The sequence below is a fragment of the Meleagris gallopavo genome, chromosome 12 (genome assembly GCF_905368555.1).
Source record: "Meleagris gallopavo chromosome 12, MGAL_WU_HG_1.1, whole genome shotgun sequence".
NCBI lineage: Eukaryota > Metazoa > Chordata > Aves > Galliformes > Phasianidae > Meleagris > Meleagris gallopavo.
In genome coordinates, this window is record NC_139415.1 from 6778292 (window position 1) to 6796234 (window position 17943).

The 17943-nt window shown below is 40.7% G+C and overlaps 1 protein-coding gene across 8 annotated transcripts in view; it reads right to left on the reverse strand.

Moving 5' to 3' along the window:
• Nucleotides 1-260: 260 nt before the first annotated feature.
• The window catches only part of TCF12 (transcription factor 12), a 153349-nt gene continuing 135666 nt past the window's right edge, over nucleotides 261-17943 (reverse strand). For 3 of the 8 annotated variants that reach the window (XM_085233589.1, XM_085233590.1, XM_010717266.3), the window contains 7 exons: nucleotides 17801-17872; nucleotides 16891-17097; nucleotides 9854-9968; nucleotides 8634-8805; nucleotides 7111-7343; nucleotides 3935-4088; nucleotides 261-2539 (listed from right to left, as the gene is read on the reverse strand). In XM_085233589.1, the coding sequence (XP_085089715.1) occupies nucleotides 3946-4088; nucleotides 7111-7343; nucleotides 8634-8805; nucleotides 9854-9968; nucleotides 16891-17097; nucleotides 17801-17872 (942 nt within the window). In that variant the 3' untranslated portion in view covers nucleotides 261-2539; nucleotides 3935-3945. The remainder of the gene's footprint in view (nucleotides 2540-3934; nucleotides 4089-7110; nucleotides 7344-8633; nucleotides 8806-9853; nucleotides 9969-16890; nucleotides 17098-17800; nucleotides 17873-17943) is intronic. The other 5 variants (XM_010717267.3, XM_031555268.2, XM_010717268.3 and 2 more) reach the window with 5 other exon arrangements.

The window sequence follows — 17943 nt, forward strand, 5'->3', positions numbered from 1 at the left end:
CAGCAGCAGGGAGGTGCCTATGGGCTGCTGTTTGCCTCTGCAATTCCTTCCTCATACAGCAGGAGTGCAGACCAGGTGCTCCTCCTCAGTAGGGATTTCTGCACCAGCTTCATGGGGAGTAGCAAGAACACTCCTTGAGCCTGCTTTGACAACGTACGTTACATTCTAATTGGAGAAAGGAAGAAGCTGTTCTGCCAGTGCTTTTCAAGCAACACAGTACCTACAAGAGAGAAATTTAAAAAACTCACTGATTTACCATGTTAAAAAAAGATGGCACATTTATTGCTACATAAATGTTATATACATAGTGTTTTCTGTTACATTGACAGAAAGTTTTTGAACTTCTTGCTGCTGGTTGGAAAGGTTTATCAGCAATACCTTGAAATTTGACACAGGGTACAAATCTGCAATAAACCAACAATGGAAACTGGAGAACAAGATGAGAAGCAATTCATCTCGGACAATTAGCTCTTACAATACTCCATAGGTACTACACGGTATGCTAGAACCCTACTATGGTCTTACAATGCTATTGTAAATTTCTGATATTAATGAACAGGTTATGGTAAATAACCCTACATTTTTACTACCTAATATAGTAAAATAAAGTAAGAAACTTTTTACTGAAAACTTTTTCGATTTCAAAAATCTAGAAAGAGTAATATTTAGAATTCAAGAAATTTTCTTACAAGATTATTGTATAAAAGACTAGCTACAGTGAAAAATAAGCCAAATGTTTTTTTCTTTCTATTTTATGAAGGAAAGCTTCTGGGCATACTGCAAAGTCTAATATAGCCAAAAAGACAACAAGCTTAGAAGGAAAAAGGCCAGGCAGTGGTACGTGATCACTTTCACACGTCATAAGCAACAAATTTGTTTAGCCAATAAACACTGAAATGAAGAACAAGGCCACAGATATAATCAGGTGTTATCTGATGGTATATGCAAATTAAAGTAACAGAAATGAGTCCACTATTTTCACAAACTGTTCTGTTAGGAACCATTGAAAATGTGAGCTTAAATTCATTAGTTTATTTTAACAATCCAGCTTTTGTTCTTTCAAATTAAACGACTCCATTAAAAGTATTGTTTTGTTCCTGTTTTGTATGGTGAACCAATTACTAGTAATGAAAGATGCACTATATAAACAATAGCTCAGACAACCTTGGCTTAGGAAGTTTCCTCCCATGGTCATTGCAGTGGAAGACAGTTTCCATGGAAGTTCAAAGGGATTTTAACCATTTCAACACATTTGTGACAAAGGAATACTTATGGACACTGTTCTGGTGGAGAAACATTTAATGGTTTAATGTTAATATGGCTTGGGAGGGTCATTTGTTTGCATTTGATTCACACTGATTTTTCTCCACTGACAAGCCATACAAAAATGACAAGATAACTGATGTATACAGTAAGGAAAAATTGGTGACCATTGCTCTTATATTCCATTAGGTAAATAAGCCCACCTTACTGGTGGCTATGTCATCACACTACCTGCCACGGTGAATTTAAGATTTTACTATTCACCAAAAATACAGCCTGAAAAAAATCTCCTTTGTATTTTAATGCATTTTGTGCTTACGTACAGCTAACACTTTACATGTACTATATGTAGTACTTACTGCTCGGAAAACAAAGCAACTCTAACAAAGTAGATTCTCCCCACCCAATTTACACTTCACGTTACAAGCTTTACTATGAAGCCTAGAAGCCTAAAAAGGTTTTGTTTATAATTAGAAAAAAAAACATTTGAGAAAAGTCTGAGGGAAAATAAAAATCAATTTTTAAATCTACGAAATGTTATGGTCACAGTACTGCTCCTGCCTGGAGCCTGCTCAGGAGGCCCCTTACCAGCCTGAAACACGGAGCTCAGTATGGAAGGGTAACTATGACCATAACTGTTCAGATTACCAGAGACCAAAAATAACATAAAAAAAGCTATACCAAGGAATAGTTTCCTATTGCGTGGAAAACACTAGTCATATGGCAAAAGGAGAGGAAAGGACAACAAAAGACTTTTCCCTTCCTTTTTTAAGACACTAATAGGTATGCTGGGAATGCTACGGGTCGACGGTTGTCACTGCTTTGTTCTCTGAATGTGAACAGCTTTAATAAATGCTGGCATCCAGCTGAAATTGTATCAGCTTTTAACATGTTAACTTTTCCCTTTATATGTAGACCTTTACAGTTCCATAACAATAAATAAAATTTGTAGTTACAATGCATTTGTCAATTCAGTTTAGGCACAAGGCAACTTCCACAATGAGTGGAGAGATCACAACAGTCTCTGATTGTGCAGAAGCGACACACTGCTTGCAACAGAATGATATGTTCAGAGTATTTCACGGGCTGAAATTCTATCTGAAGATCCTCTATCTTCAATCCTGATGCAGGTGTTGACCAGTAGCTTTGATCATAAGATTGCATTTGGGTTTCTTGCTTCAAGTGTTTTCTCCTGTCAGGTTTGTGTCTTCATATAATGTTAGTTGTCTGTGTCCTTGTGAAGAAAGGTCACCTTCTGTGTATCCTACCAATAATTCTGGAATTTTAGCAAGAAATTTGGGATGAGAAAAAGATATTAGGAAAAGAAACAGTAAGAAGCATAATATCAACATTACTGAACCAATCTGAACTGTAATTTATGGCATTTTCAGTCAGTTACGAAGTGTGGAAGAATTTCATACTGAGTGGTCCTGAAATCTTTTTTCCCAGAGCATATCCAGCACAGGCAGAAACTCCATAAAAACTAACAATATCCAACCTCCTCACGGGGAGGCAGGGCAGCTGCATCTCCATCCTGCTCAAACACCAGCATCTGTCTGCTATGAGCCAAATTTACATCAACAACTGAGTACTTACTGAAATCTTCACATGCTAGAAACAAGATATAGAAACAGCGTATTATTTTCTGTTTTCTAATGCAAAGGCAGTTAAAAACAACCTTTACCATAATTCTTCAGTTCAACAATTTATTTTAGTTTTAAAAAAGTATGCAACTGCTGTACTGTAAAAAGTAATCAGGATGCAAAGAATTAAACATGTCCATGAATAAAAGCTTGATAATGGCCTGCCCTCTCAGGGTTAGTGGCATCGAACAGTTTAGTCTCAGGAAAATGACATATTTAGATTCTGGGTATAGAAGAAGAATTATTATCTGTGAAGCTGAGACCTAAGAAACTGCAATTCGATTTGACTTTGATCTGTGTATTCCTATTTCTAAAATAAGCAAGAGACAGTGTCTGATTTAATCACTGCTGCTACAGACAGGCATTACCATTTACCTTAAGAGTCCGTACTGCTTTAAATGAACTATCTTGTACTGCACTGTTTGGAGCATTTGGAAACACTGGTTTGTCTTGCAAAGCTGCACGCACTACATTTTAAATCTTACCTACCTTCACTAACACAGATTGTGAATTAAGAGCCAGCCATCTCTGCTGGGCAGAAGATACAAGTTAAAATGACCAGCCTTAGGGCAGACAGCAAACCTCTGTGAGATGAGAAGCATATCTAACTGTTTTTACCAGCATTGGGAAGCAATTATGTGGATTTTTAAATGCACAAAAGTGATATTTAGACCACTTAAATATGTATAATTAATCTCTATTATTCTTGGCTTATCTAGCAAGCTGCTAACTACTCCTCTGATGTCACGCCAAGAAGGCCACCTGAGCCAAGAGTTTTATCCATAAACAAAAACACATGCAGAAGAAGAGAATTTCACTAAAATCTCCTTGTTATTATAAAACTACACAAACCTGCATAATTTGCTTGTGCTCAGAAATATGAAAGTACTTGGCAACATCAAGAAGTTTACACTAGTGGCAGCACCATAGCTTAGAATAAACATATCCTCTTCCAAATGTTAGCCAACAGAAGGTAACAGTCAGATCCAATGCTACCCCAGGCACCCCGCTCCAGACAAGAGACGTACCTGGCTGGTGTTCACATATGACCCATAGGGTTGGTAGTTTCACTCAGGCCAGGGTGGCTTCCTGGGTGTGGTGTTGGCGGCTCTGCCGATACGGCAGAAACTTTTTCTTCTTCCCTTCTCTTAAGGCAGGCTGCTTTAGGGTTTAGGTTTCGTTCTGTAATAGAAAATCAACATCCCATAGGCTGATACCAAAGGGAGCATCAACGCTGTCACTGCAATAAAAATAGCTATGCAGCATCCCTGAGTACTTAAAGGCTTAGGTGCCTAAAGGTGCAGACAGGCTCTGCTGAAAATCCAGCCCTGCAGCTCCTAAACTGGTATTTAAAAAAAAGAGCTTACTTCCTGCCTACAAACACCTCCAAAAACACTGCAAAAGGAAGTGCCTCTCTTGTCACAGAAAGCTGCTACAAATGCAGACTGAGAAAAACTTCCAGTAATTTATAACGAATTAAAGAATTTTGAGTTTTGTTGATAGCTGAAGTCACACCAACTCTGACATCACACAGCTTTTAGTAACAATTCTGCTTCTTTCCTTACCTTCAGTATTAGCTTGCTCTGAGAGCAGGAGAGGTAGAATTTCTGAAGTCAGCAATTCTCTTTATACCCCAAGTTGTGAAATCATCCAGCACCCATCATCATATTCTTCAGATTTAGTCACAGAGAGCAAAAGGAATTTGTTACCCTATTTCCTGTCCCATTGTAAAGCCAGTACTTTGTAACTGCCAGCTGTGGGCTATTGAAGCACTTGCAGCAGCATGCTTCCACTTCTCCAATCAGCTTCATAGATGGAGATGTGGATCTAGTTTTCAAATGATTGACAGGTTCTAAAACTCAACTATTTCTGTTCTTCAAAATGGCTTTTCATGAATTAGAACGTAAAAGACAAATCTTAGTGACCAGAAAGACAAAAGGTATGTAATATATTCTGTCAGTTGAAAGAAGTGATTTTATTCCCAGCACATACTGAATTTAATCAACATGCTGGGTGTTTTTCTAGCTATCGGCAACCCTATTTTGCACCTTAAGATTGCAGGTACAATTTTAACTCTGAAGAGATTGCTGAAACTGACCAGGCAATAGCAGCTCATTCAAAACCTCTAGCCCTCCTCTTCACAAAAGTCCCTCTATTAGTCACAGTTTGCTGACCCACCTTCATTTTACAGGGTGCTTCTCTAGCTAATCTGAGAGACAATTTTGCACAGACTTGCTAATTCTGTTTTAACCCAAACGATTATCAACAGGCTCCCACTGGAACTCCTATGGAACATCACTCCTAAAGAGTCTGCCCAGAAACAAATGCTAACTTTTTTTAACTAGAGAACTAGAGAACCTTTTTTGTAGGTTTCGTGTAGGTTTAAATGTAGCTGGCCTTGAAGTTTTACAAAAGATTTAATTATGTAGAAACTTCAAAAGGAAGTTAATTTAGAGTCATTTAAGAAATAGAGATAAAAATACACTAGCTTACAGTTATAAGCTTAACATCTGAAATGTGTCACTTTGAATAGCATCCATCACAAAATGAGAAGATGCATTACCAACAGAGAGGAAATGGTTGATGCCATTATATAACACAACGGTTAAAACTCCTCTGGATGCCACACAAAGCTCTGGTCACTCAGTTTCAGGATACTTAATGGAGACTGGAATGGTGCAAGGAGAAACTGGGTGAGATGAAGCAGGGAACACAGCCTTCAAATGCACAGCAGGTAGAGCACAAGGTGAAATGTATGCACCAGGAAAGGAAATTTCTCAGTTTAATCTGTCTGCAGAGTAAGTCCAAATTAATTGCAAGTATGTTTAGGGAAAAGGTTTCTAACAGTGTTACAGTTGGAAGCAGCCTCTGACCAAAGCCAAAGTGATTTCCTTCATTTTCACACAGCCTGTTTGATGTTTTGTAACCACTAAAAGCCATTAATGTTCTGACTTCATAACAGTCAATCTCATCTTGCAGAGACAGAAGAGTGTTTTCAAAAAAACCCCAAGGTCAGAGTCTCAGAAATGCTAAGATTAGTTGCTATCTGATCTGCAGAGTAACACCAATTTCTGCATATGCCTTGCAAAAATTCTGACTGGAGACACTGCATTTATTTCAAGCTAGGTCAGTAGAGCTGCCCAAAAATCCTTCGCACATTATCCTTACTGCAAAGTACATAAAAGCTTGCATTAGGTCACTCACTTTGTCACTTTGCATTGACTTGTAACAATTGCTTTATTCCACTGCAAGTGGCTAATTTGGAAATAAAGTAAAAATAAGGTACACAAAAATAAGACATTGATGTCATTCAGTGTCATCAGTGATTCAGAAATGTAGCACTTCATCATCCAAATCTGAAAGACACCCCCCGTTCTAGACGCACTTGAAGAGATGCTGAAGATGGTTATTTAACAGCTCGAGGGAGCAAAGAAAGAGAATGCTCACCAGTTTAAGCGACAGCTCGTGAGTGGCAGAGGTGCCTCAGAATTTTATACACATCTTTGAAATTAGGTTTAAGTTGAGATTAAAAGTCTTCAATAGCTTCTCTGAGAGACAAGAATGGGACAGCTGAAAAACTAAATACAATTCCTGGAGGAATCATCTCTCCTTAAAAGAAAGTGAACTGCAAAAAGAATTCTTCCTTCTGTAGCTATCAATATACGTATTTCTTACGTGGAAAAATCCAAAGGAATGGGGTATAGAAAATACATGCAAAATGAACCCAGACTCAAATAACAGAGCTGCAGGTTTCCTCCTTCTCCCTAGAATATGCTTAATGCAGAAACCTGAGGAAATGCAGTTAACTCACTATATTTTAATATCTCAGTTGCGTGTGGTTCATCTAACATGAGATCTCTTGTTTTGCTTAATCATCTCTACTACTAAACGAGCACTTGTCTGAACTGTAAAAAGCAAGATGTGTCAATGGCTTAACTAATTCACCTTGAGCACTTGGTAACAAAATGCTGTACTGCACAGGAAAGAACAAAAAGATGGAAGTATACAACCTTGCATTCCCTTCCTCCCCCCACCCCACCCCCCTTTTTTTTTTTTTTTTTTTTTAAAAAAAAAAAAGCAATTCCTTGTTTTTCCTAAAGAACTCTTAACAGTTACAGAAGCTAAATGCTTTTGGCAACTGGTGCATTGGGCTACCTCACGCTGTTCCATACTGAAGTGCGCAGCACAAAGACGGGCTACTGACCTCTCACTTGCTGCTCCAGACTGAGGATGACTGCCACAGCCTGGTGAAGAATCAGCAGTTTAGTCTGTGGTTTCTCACTCTTCAGATGAAGCTGACACATGCGGCCAAGTTCTTTAAACGCCTCGTTAATATCTCGTACACGCAAACGCTCTCTGGCATTATTTGCCATTCTTCTCTCCTTTTCTCTTTCTATTTTCTGCTCTGGGTTTAAATCCTCATCTTCATTAGTACTGCTGCAAGAAAGCATAAATAAAAGTATATCGAAATATCACTAATAATTCAAGCAAGTCACCCCACCAGTTCAGAAGTCTCAGTCTCAGAAATTAAAACTTCTATTTACTGTATTTCATATGTAGCGAAGTGTATGAAATAATAATAAAAAAGGTTAGATATTAATGCTTCAGTTCTCAAGGTAACCCTTTGCTGTTCTTGCACTTTTCTGAAAAAAATCTTCAGTGGCTTCTGCCTAAGGAATATCCACAGAACGCTGCCTACACACTAGGCAGAGGAGAGGAAACGCGCTGCCCTTGGAAGCAAAAGGAACACTGACTGCTGCTTTACTCAGCTTCTGACACACCTTCCAACTGCTAGGGATACTCAGCTGTCTTTTCAGATGAAGAATGAATCATTTTCAACTAATAGTTTTTGCTGGTTTCCAATATATCAGCTTATAATATAAAGGCATTCAAGCAAATTTCAATTAAAAGTGCTCATTACAGAAGTTTTACTTTTGCTAAAAGATTTGCCTGGTTAGTTTTAAAACTTTCTTTTTCCTCCCTTAATACCCAATTTAGAGCTAAACATATTTATAATGCTTTTATCATTTCACTTATAATTATTATAGTAAGTTGCGTAACTGTTTTTTTTTTTTTCTTTCTGTATAAAACTGTCCAATTAAGCTTAAAACTGCAGAAACCTCTGCCCTACTGAAATTAATATAGTAAATATCATTAAACGTGTGATGGTATGATAGCACTGTCTGCAGTTACAAAATTCTGACTGGTGCCTTTATCTCTAATTTCAGTACTCGTGTCAGACCTACCAGGCAGATCCAACAGCATTTCACCTGAGTTTACTCCAGCTCTTTTGTCCACGGTTAGGAAATGGTAGGTATGTAACACACTCACCGCAGCCCCAAGTTCACCAGGACACGGCTCTCCACCACTACTGGCTCCCACTTGAAGTACAAAGATTGTGTCTCAAACACTCTTTGGAACTTGATGATCCTTGAGGTCCCTTCCAACCCAAGCCATTCCATTCTTATCTGTCACTATACTCATCTCTGGGCTGATAAGAGCCGAGGCACTTAAGGAAACTTCAGGTGATTTTCCAGGAAAAAAAATTTCTATCTATATGAGTAGATACTAATACTGTAAACTGCCTTTGTATTTCAGCTGCCTATTGATGTACGCACTGAGGCAATGCAAAGGCTTTGAAATAAACTTACTAAACTTATTGAAAATCTCCAACTGACGGAGAGCATTAATGAGGCACAAATTCTCTTGCTCATGTCAGCAACCCACCTTGTTCTTCCTCTAGATGAAACCTTGATGTCCTTTTGGGAGGACTCATCATCCGATTTCATGTCATCCGATGAGGGGGGCTCATGTATATTTTCATCCTTCTCCTTATGTTCGGACTTGATCTCTGTTGGACCTATAGCCACAGACTGGCTCTGCAAGCCACCTGACAGTGCTGCAAACAAACAGATCCATGTGAGCACTGTGGGGCCAGGCACCTACCTGTGTAACCTCACACAGACACTGTTGATCGCAGGCCAGAGCACAGCAAGCAGTCTGGGAAGCCAACACACAGAACTACATTCTGCTAACAGGTTGAATGTTTGGAAAAATTTCTTCTCAGAAAGAGCAGTGAGGCACTGGAATGGGCTGCCCAGGTGTGGAGTCACTGTCCATGGAGGTGCTTGAGAACCGTGGAGATGCTGCACTAAGGAACACTGTTAGTGAGCATGGGGAGGGGAGTCAGGGTCAGACTGGATGACTTGAGTGGTCTTATCCAACCCTAATGGCTCTGTGAACAGGAACAAAAGATGAACCCTAATAACACTGCTGTACTTGGGCACGTGTCATGGGGTTGTAAAGGGATCATACTTAATCAAGAGCAGCCTAATCACTATAAAGACACTATAGAAGATGGAAGGGCATTTTGCAAAGTATGAAAATTTGCACCTCAGGTCTGGGTTGCAAATCTGAAGGCAGATCTACAGCTGTAGTGACAGAGGGCTGGGCCTAGGCCAAATCTGCCATACGCAGCCCTACATGGCACAGGCATGCTGATGAACGAGTGGACTTCTGTTTCCTATAGCTTACTTCTTTGGGCTGAAAATTAAAGAAACTCTAAGTAACTGCGTTGAGACACCTCCTTTTACTGGCTTGACTGAAATGGGCATCAGCTCACTGCAGCCCTTCTGGCCAGCTGGAAGTGGCTGCTGTCCTGGAGGTGGAGGTTACACCTACTGACAGCAGAAGGCAGTGGCAACATGCAGGGGCTTCTATGGAAACTGCACCAGGGCAGGGCTGACACAAGGATGTCCTCCAAATTACTGCAGCAATCCCTAACAATGGGTATTGTTATAGGATCTAAAACTGAAGTTAATTTTCTTTTCTCTATCTTACTTATGTTCCTATCCCCTCTACTGATGCACATTCACCATGATCTATAAGCCTCACTGGCTCTGGATCATTTCAGACCCCGTTCAGCATTTAGTACTGCTGAAAGTTACCTCGGTAGCTCTCTTGTGTTTTGTGATTTAGTTCTGTGCTCTGAGCAGAAACTGTACTGGGAAGAACTGCGTGGTTGCTGTTGAGGCTGACGCTTTCCTCCCGATGAGCCCCAACCTAAAGGAAAGCAAAGCAAATATTTCTGTCAGAGATGCAATTCAAAGAAAGTAGTCCAAAAATAGAATTTTAAAAGACAAGTTATTTGCTGGATTAGAGATCAGAGTTCAGGTTCTAACTCAGCAAGAGAAAGATTTAGTTGGAAGATGCTGTTACAATATGCCACTTGATGACAGCATATTGGATTAAGTTGTGCTCCAAGCAATGACCAACACCTGTCTGGAATAATGTCACAACCTCACCATTTTCTCCAATATTACCCCACAGAACGCTACAAAATTTTATTCTTCATTTATACCTGGGAAGGATAAGACTCGATTAATATTAGATTGCTTTAAGGCGCTGAAACTGTCAACCGCAGTGCTTGTAACAATTTGATCCAGAAGGGAAAGTCATGGGGAGCAGTAATTTTCACTGCATGTGAATGGTTTTTATTTACGCACATGGACAAAAGCATTCATATATGTATATATGTACAGGCACACACAGTTAAAAAACACAGAAACATCACATTTCTTAATTGCTGAAATAGGATTAGAAAAGAACTAGATCTAATTTCAGAATGTTATTTTATTCAATTCGGTATTTTTCTCTCATTTTCCTCCTTTCTCAGCTACATACATTTTATTTAGTCCCACTACTGCATCTGATCATACCAAAGTGATCCAGGCATCCAGCAATTCTCACCATGCCTCTGCTCGTAACACATCATTTCTTTCACAATACAACACACACTTCTAATAAGCACTGAGATGAAATCTTAGAAAATAATTATTTTCAAAGTTCCCATTTCACACTTACTCAAGTAAGTTTATGTGAAATGACACTAATGCAATGTCGCTATGCCTGCACGTACTCAGCCTTAACAGGTAAGTTTCTTGAAAAACTGCTGCTCAACACAGATTAACATCGTCAATACAAACATAAATTAAACAAATAATATTCTTCAGTTTGCAAAAGGAAGACATAAGGATACACTGCCTGAATTTAAATAATTCGGAATGTGGGCCATGTAAAGCTTTTGATTTAAAGAGCACAAAAGTCTTTTAAATATTTATGATACAACCAACGTAATACAATTAAACAGTTAAAAATAAAAAGAACAAAGACGAGGGATTCCACTATTATTTGTATAGTTACAAGAACTGGCTACAGATGAAGCTTTTTACTGGAACAGTAGCAAACATGTCAACTAGAAGATTAAGCCTTTAATTAAATAGGTTTATTGCCTGGAGTTACACATGAGAACCACTGTTTTTCAATAAATCCTTCAATCCTAGTAAACTGCTGAGCTTTGAATCCCTCTTGAGTAATTAATGCAGCTTTTACCTTTCATGTCTTAGTATGGATTTTACCCGGAGAGAGATAAATACCCTTATGCAAGTTTATCCTTTGTTTAATATACACTCGTTCCTGTAAGCTAACACAGGAACAGAAACAGGAAGGGGGACCCCCCAACCTACAATCACATCAGGTCACTCCAGGCTGCAGAAAATCTCACAGACAGCACAATACCCACTGCTTTCTGTGGTACATTTCCATCTTTCACCTCACAGCTCTGCGAGGAGCTCCCCGAGGGCTGCAGCCAGCCCAGTCCCACTGCAGCCCGCAGGCAAACCCGTGCTGCACACAGCTCCAGAACTGAGCCCACAAAGGACTGCCCTGCCGCGGTGTTTTCCTTTCTCCTCCTGGTCATGCTTAGTCCTAACACAGGAGGGTGCTTTTATTCAAGCTACAAACTATCCATCACCTCGAGGGCAGATTTCTTCCTGAACTTACTTCTTAAAGAAAGGCAAAAAATTCTTACAGCTGTGCCCAAAGCCAACAGTTGCCAGGAGCCTGGCAACTTTCAAACCCAGAGCGAACCTAGAGGAGCAAGAGATTAACACGTTTATTTTGATAAAGGCAAAAAATAGATAAAAAAAAAAATCAAGACAATGCTTCAGTTCTTTGGAACAGGTCTACAAACCCACAGCACGCCACTTAGATTAACGAGGTCTGTGCAAGACTCTCACGAGCTGCAATGCTGCAGAACTGACCGCAGTGTGTTTATGTGCTATGTGGGGGATACCCAGAGGGGCCAACAGGAGCCCCAAACCAACCTTTGCTGAAGCTGCTGCATCCCACACTGAGCCCAGGAGCTCCATCTGGTCCTACAGACCCCACGCACAGTGATGGCTCACAGGTACCACCTGGAGCACCTGCCTTCACACACCAGGTTGGTACGGTCAGTCTGCTTTTGTTTTTTTGCCCTCCACTCAGATTTCACAGGAAGAAAAAAAAGACCCCAGTGTTTATGTTTAAGTGGAGCACAACTTTTGAACTTCCTTAACAACTTCTGAAAGACATTTCATACCACCACCACCACCACCAAGTTCCCTTATTTCTTCAGCTGGAAGAGGGGCCGGCATCGGCCCGCGCTGCCTCCAGGCTGCTCTCCTCAGCTCTCCTCACGCTCCAACCTGGGCCCCTCACTGCTGCTGCTGCCGACAATGCCCCCATCACAGAAACGCCCACACAGTACCTCAAGGGCACACACAGACCGAGAGCTCTGCTGTACAGAAGCGGTATCTGAATGCATTTACACGCTTACCAGCCCCCTGCCTGTTCCTGCCTGCCAGAGGCGGAGGGGCGGCTGAAGCGTGCAATCTGGACTATTTCAGCATAATGACGTTAGCAGAGCTCTCTTTGTAACCCGATTCCTCCCACGAATGTTTCTCCTCCACTTCCTGGCGCACGCAGCTCTCCCAGCACCCGCCATCCCCGCACAATGCCGGGCCAGTGGCTGCAGGGCCGCCGTCGGCACGCAGCTGTGCCGCGTCCAGCCCCGCACCGAGCGCCGCTGCAGGACCAGGGCAGGACGCACCGTGCCGGGCAGAGCCACAGCTTCGTCCCACCTCGCAGCCGGCGGCGTGGAGCGCGGGTCCCCAGGCAGTGCTTCTGATGTGGGCTATTAAACGCCATCCGCTCCCATTGCGCTGTCCCACCAATAATGACTTGCAGCAGTCAGTTTTATAAGCAAACAGAGTTAATTCATCCTCTCGTGAGCTGATGCAGCCTGATCTTTGTGATCTCTCTCCAGTAAACCCCGAATGCTCCATGCAGTATGGAAGCCACCAAAAAACTGGACTGGGCTCAGACAACTACAGCGTCAGGGGCAGGGCCAGAGCGTTTTAGAAAAAATCTGAAAAGCGACCAGCCCAGAAATTGTGCCTGTTAAAAATACACGTAAATCACTCGCATGTTCACTGCTGTGCATTTTTTCTCTATATAATTAAGATCTAATGAATAGTTAGGAGCCATAGCAAGCCTAAGTTTTACCTCAGTCAGTAAAACCACAACCTGAGACGAGCAGCACTCCTATATGTACAAATGCCCCACTGCTGTATTTGTACGAACAGACAGCCCACACACAATTGGATTCGAGATCAGGAGTGCAGAACTGATCAGTGCAGCAGGGAGGCCTGAGATCTAAACCAGAGCACGGGGCTCCGAGCTTTGGACAGCAGCACAAAGCTGTGCAGTGCAAGGCCAGGATGGCACAGTGCTGCCTGCAGGACACGCTGATGGGGCGCAATGGAAACCTGCTGTTAATCACCGGCTCCGCAGCTCACGCTGCAGCACGATTAAAAGCCTTTACTCATGTTTCCTCTTGGATTTATCTAAGCGTATTGAGAAATATATGCACTTCTCAAGCCGCAGTAGCCAGTCACATTGGCCGCAGTCACTAGCATCATTTTAACTAGAGTGAGTGTAATAAAGACAATCAAAAGCACTTTGGAACGAGGCTTTGTACACGGCAGACAGCTCAAAGCCTGCAGCGAAGCATCAGCTCCAGCAGGGCTTGGGCAAGAACAGAGCCTGGTGCTGGCGAAGCTGCCCAGGTGCCCTTTGGTGATTTTATGCGACAGCAGAGGGGGAGGTGAAGGGAAAGCAGCCATTTTCATAGACTCCTGCAGTACCTGGAAAAAGGCCTGCAACTGGGGATTGAGTTTCATCCTTAACTGAGTTTCCAGGCCTTTTATTTATTTATTTTTAATCAATTCAGGCTGTTCTTTTTCCATTGTATTGCAACGACAAATAAAAAGCAGCTTGAATAAGAACAAAAAGACTATTACTTCTTAACTTTTCAATAATACATGAAATAAAATACAAATCAACTTCAAAGGCCACTTAGCAAATATTTGATGAGTTTGAGATATTAAAAATCTATTTGAATAAGTCTAATGGGCAGCCCAGCTAAAAAGAAAACAAGAACATTCAGAGCGAACAGGAAATGAAGTCAACCAGAGTTTTAAAATAAATCTGGCTCAAAAATTAAGCAAATGTTAAAATAAAACCATGTCTGGTTACACTAATTACATAAAAAGGAGTTAAATTACTCATTTCCTAGCTCCTTCTGCCAACATCATCTTCTTCAAGGGAAATTAAATTTATTTTTTTCCTTTTCCTTGCTACAGAACAAAACTGTTTTGTAGAACATACTGCCGTCCTGCCCAACCCCCCTCAAGGGAGTTTCATTTCATTTATTGGTGAATCCCACTGAACACTTTTTGACCAGAAAGCCCTACCAGCACATCAACCAAACAAACAAAGGGAAACACGCTTAGCAACTGTGTCATTTCTAACTGCACTATTAGCCAGTACTTACCATTTTCTTAACGTCTGCAGGAGGCATTCTGAAACTAAGAGAAACATCATTTCTGAACAAATTCTAGCTCTTACAGCTTTGTGCCATATACTCTGTTCTTTCACATCCCTATTTCAGGAAAATAAATTCTACAACAAGTGCTCTTGGGGATGAGCAGGTAATGAATACTCCAAGCATTATATCTCGTGCTTCTGTGGCATTACCGATGCAGCCGCCGCTGATAAAACCCCTCCATCCCCCCTACAGCCAGATGTGCCACCTCTGCTCTGTGTGCAGCTCGGGATTCCATCCCAAGTCGTGTCGAGTTCCTGCAATTGCAAATGATCTCAAAGGGAGCTCTTTGGGGACTGGGCAAGGCAGCAGCAGGATGCTTTCTGCTGGAGCCAATTTTTCTGATGTAACAAAATTAAAGTTAATCCAAGAAATTCTTTAGCTGACTTTTTCTTTAAGCAAAAACCGATCTGCAAGTTTGTTTCACCCAGTGAGGGGAAAAAACAAAAGTGAATCTTTTTTTTTTTTTAATTTCCTGACCTAAAGATATTCCTATCAGACAGCAACCATCCTTCAAGTGAAACTGCAGAACGATCATCGTAAGATAAATCAAGTTTATAATACATTTAATTACACAATAACATTAAACTACAGCAGAGCAAGGAAACTTCATTTGTTTTGGAGAGTCATTTTCTACTGTCACCTATTTTAATCAACACTGAGTTGATAAATGCAGCACAGCTCAGTCTCCACCAGAAGCAGACTTCGGTACATTCTAGCACGGCGTGCTTCTGACTGAGCGGTGTCAGAAGGCTTCACAAGTTGCAGAACAATTTTATCACTGCAGTTTTGGTCACTCATTTTACCCTACGCCACGAAGACCTACGAGAAAAGTTTCCTTTTGTATAACTGTATTTCAGTCTATTCTAGAACATGGTAAAACTTTCCCTCCAGCAGCATTCTTTAAATATTAACCATGAGGCAGTATTAGAAAAAATTCTGAAGTATTTACGTATCATTTCCTTCATTACTAAAAGCAACTGTGAACTTGTACAGACATCTAAAGCTGGATATGCCATCGGAAAAGCAACTCCCCCCCAAAGTCCCCAAACACACGCAGCTTATAGAAAGTAACCAGTTCTTTTTGATGTTTACTGCAGCAGTTCTGAAATTAATATAACGGGATGTGTGACGTGCAAATGGGAGAGCCTGGAACTAATTCTGTTTTATAGAATACAAACCCTTCAGCTATCGGGGTACCTAATTATTTTGATGATAGGTGAAATTTTGCCTTGATCACACAGCACCCAGCTGCGAATCTGTTTTATAACAGAAAATTTCACAGCATGTAACTGGTCTTTAAAGTTACACTGTAAACATGCAAACACATGGCACTGCTAAAATAAGCATGTTTTTAAAAAGCTCTTTTTTCCCCATCAGTATTTTTGAGAAGACGGGAATGAAAAGAAAGAAAAAGGGAAGTGAGCAACTCCACAAATATATTTCATTTCCTATACAATGCCTTTAACGCATTTCTGATCTCTGAAAACCTTAACTACATTTTTCTTTCAGAATAGTTCACATTTTTAAAGAAACTAAAAGGGACGGATTGAATTATTTAACTCTTCTTGGGAATTAATCTGAAAGTTGTTTCCTCTTCATTGTTACTTACTCTACAGCTGTGCTCAAACTCCTTTTCATTTAGGGAAAAAAAAAGTTTAATTTTTGAGCCTGCACACACTATGGTTCCACATTCCAACAGCTTCCTCCCAGTCCTCTGCCAGCATCTGCTATTGAAGACTAGTTCCAATTTACAATAAACAGCTTTTCCAGACCAGAACACTTGAAATTCAGTCCTTCTCGACTGCTTTTCCCATTCAATCTCCCTATTCACCATTTCAAGGAGAAAACTGTTCTGCCAATTATTACACATCTGGAAAAAATGCATGTATAAGCTGAAACGCTCTCAGCAGAAAGTTTCAGCTTTCCGCATATGGTCACAGCGGGATTTTATGGGCCACTGACCAGGCCAAAGTCTAAGTTTTCCCATCTTTCTCCTCCCCCCTCATATCTGCCCACCCCCATCCAAACCCTCTAATTGGAAACCCATAGCAGGTGCAAGCTGCCTGCCATCTTTTTCTCCACAATAACCTCTAGTAGTTTTTTCTTGATAAATATTAATCCTAGAGTCCCAATTTCACTAGACAGGCCCCACGATTACTCAGACACACCAGCTGTAACTGCTTTGCACACTGCATACACGTTTAAAAATATGATTACCATTGATGCTTGTCTGTTGGCTGTTACAAGGCTAGATGCTCCGTAACTTGAGTTCAGGCTTCCAATTGGCCCATTATGGGATGGTCCCAATAAACTATGTATATCTCCATGGCCACCTGATAGGCTTGTTGAAGGCCCCACAGCATGATTTCGTAGTACGTGGATGGCATCATCGAGTCTGTCCAAGCGATCCTCCATTCGAGACTGCTGTTGGGATTTAAGAGGACCAGCAACAGTCATTATTGAGTAATGCTGCAGACTCCTTCTACTGTAACAGTTTCTACCTTGGAGACACTGAAGACAGAAGATGAAATACAGTATCAAGACTTCAAAAGCACCTACCAGCACTACAAACAAACAGAAAAAAGGAAAGATATCTGGAGATTTTGCTTAAGATAGCATTCATTCCACAAATAGGTGGCAGCTTTTAAAGTGAAGCTTATTATAAGGTTAATATTACTTAGCTTCCATTACATGGCATGAACAAGAAAAAAGGAAGAGCTACAAAATATGCTAATACTGGGCAAGAAAGAATGATCACCAAATCAGCCTCAACACATTGGTAACAATTAAGAGAGGCAGTGGCTTTTTGAGAGCCAGTACCACAAAAAGACTGGACAAAAGTTACTTTCTAAAACTGATCTTCAACAGCTATTTCAGAAATAAAAACAAGTTCCAAATGTTACTGCAGAATAGGTTTCTGCCTTCATTTATTTTTTACACTTCGGGAGGAAAAAAAAAAAAAAAAAGCAAAACCAGTTCTGACATTGCAGCTCTCTAGAAACTGAAAGAGCAGAATGTTGGAGTCAAAGGACGGGTCATAGGCTACACTCATTTAGGTTTTTAACGGGGAATCCGAAGGAAGCATTAATTGAAACACAAAAAGGCACCATCTAAATTGAAATAGTACCTCACAGACATCCTTTAAGAAGGACATTGCATCTTGCAAATGCTCGTGAAGTTGCTGTTCAACTCGATTTTTCTGGCAAAGTCAAGACAGAACAGGAAGCAAAGCATAGGTTAAGATTAATCCAAAAAAGAGGTGAGGAAACA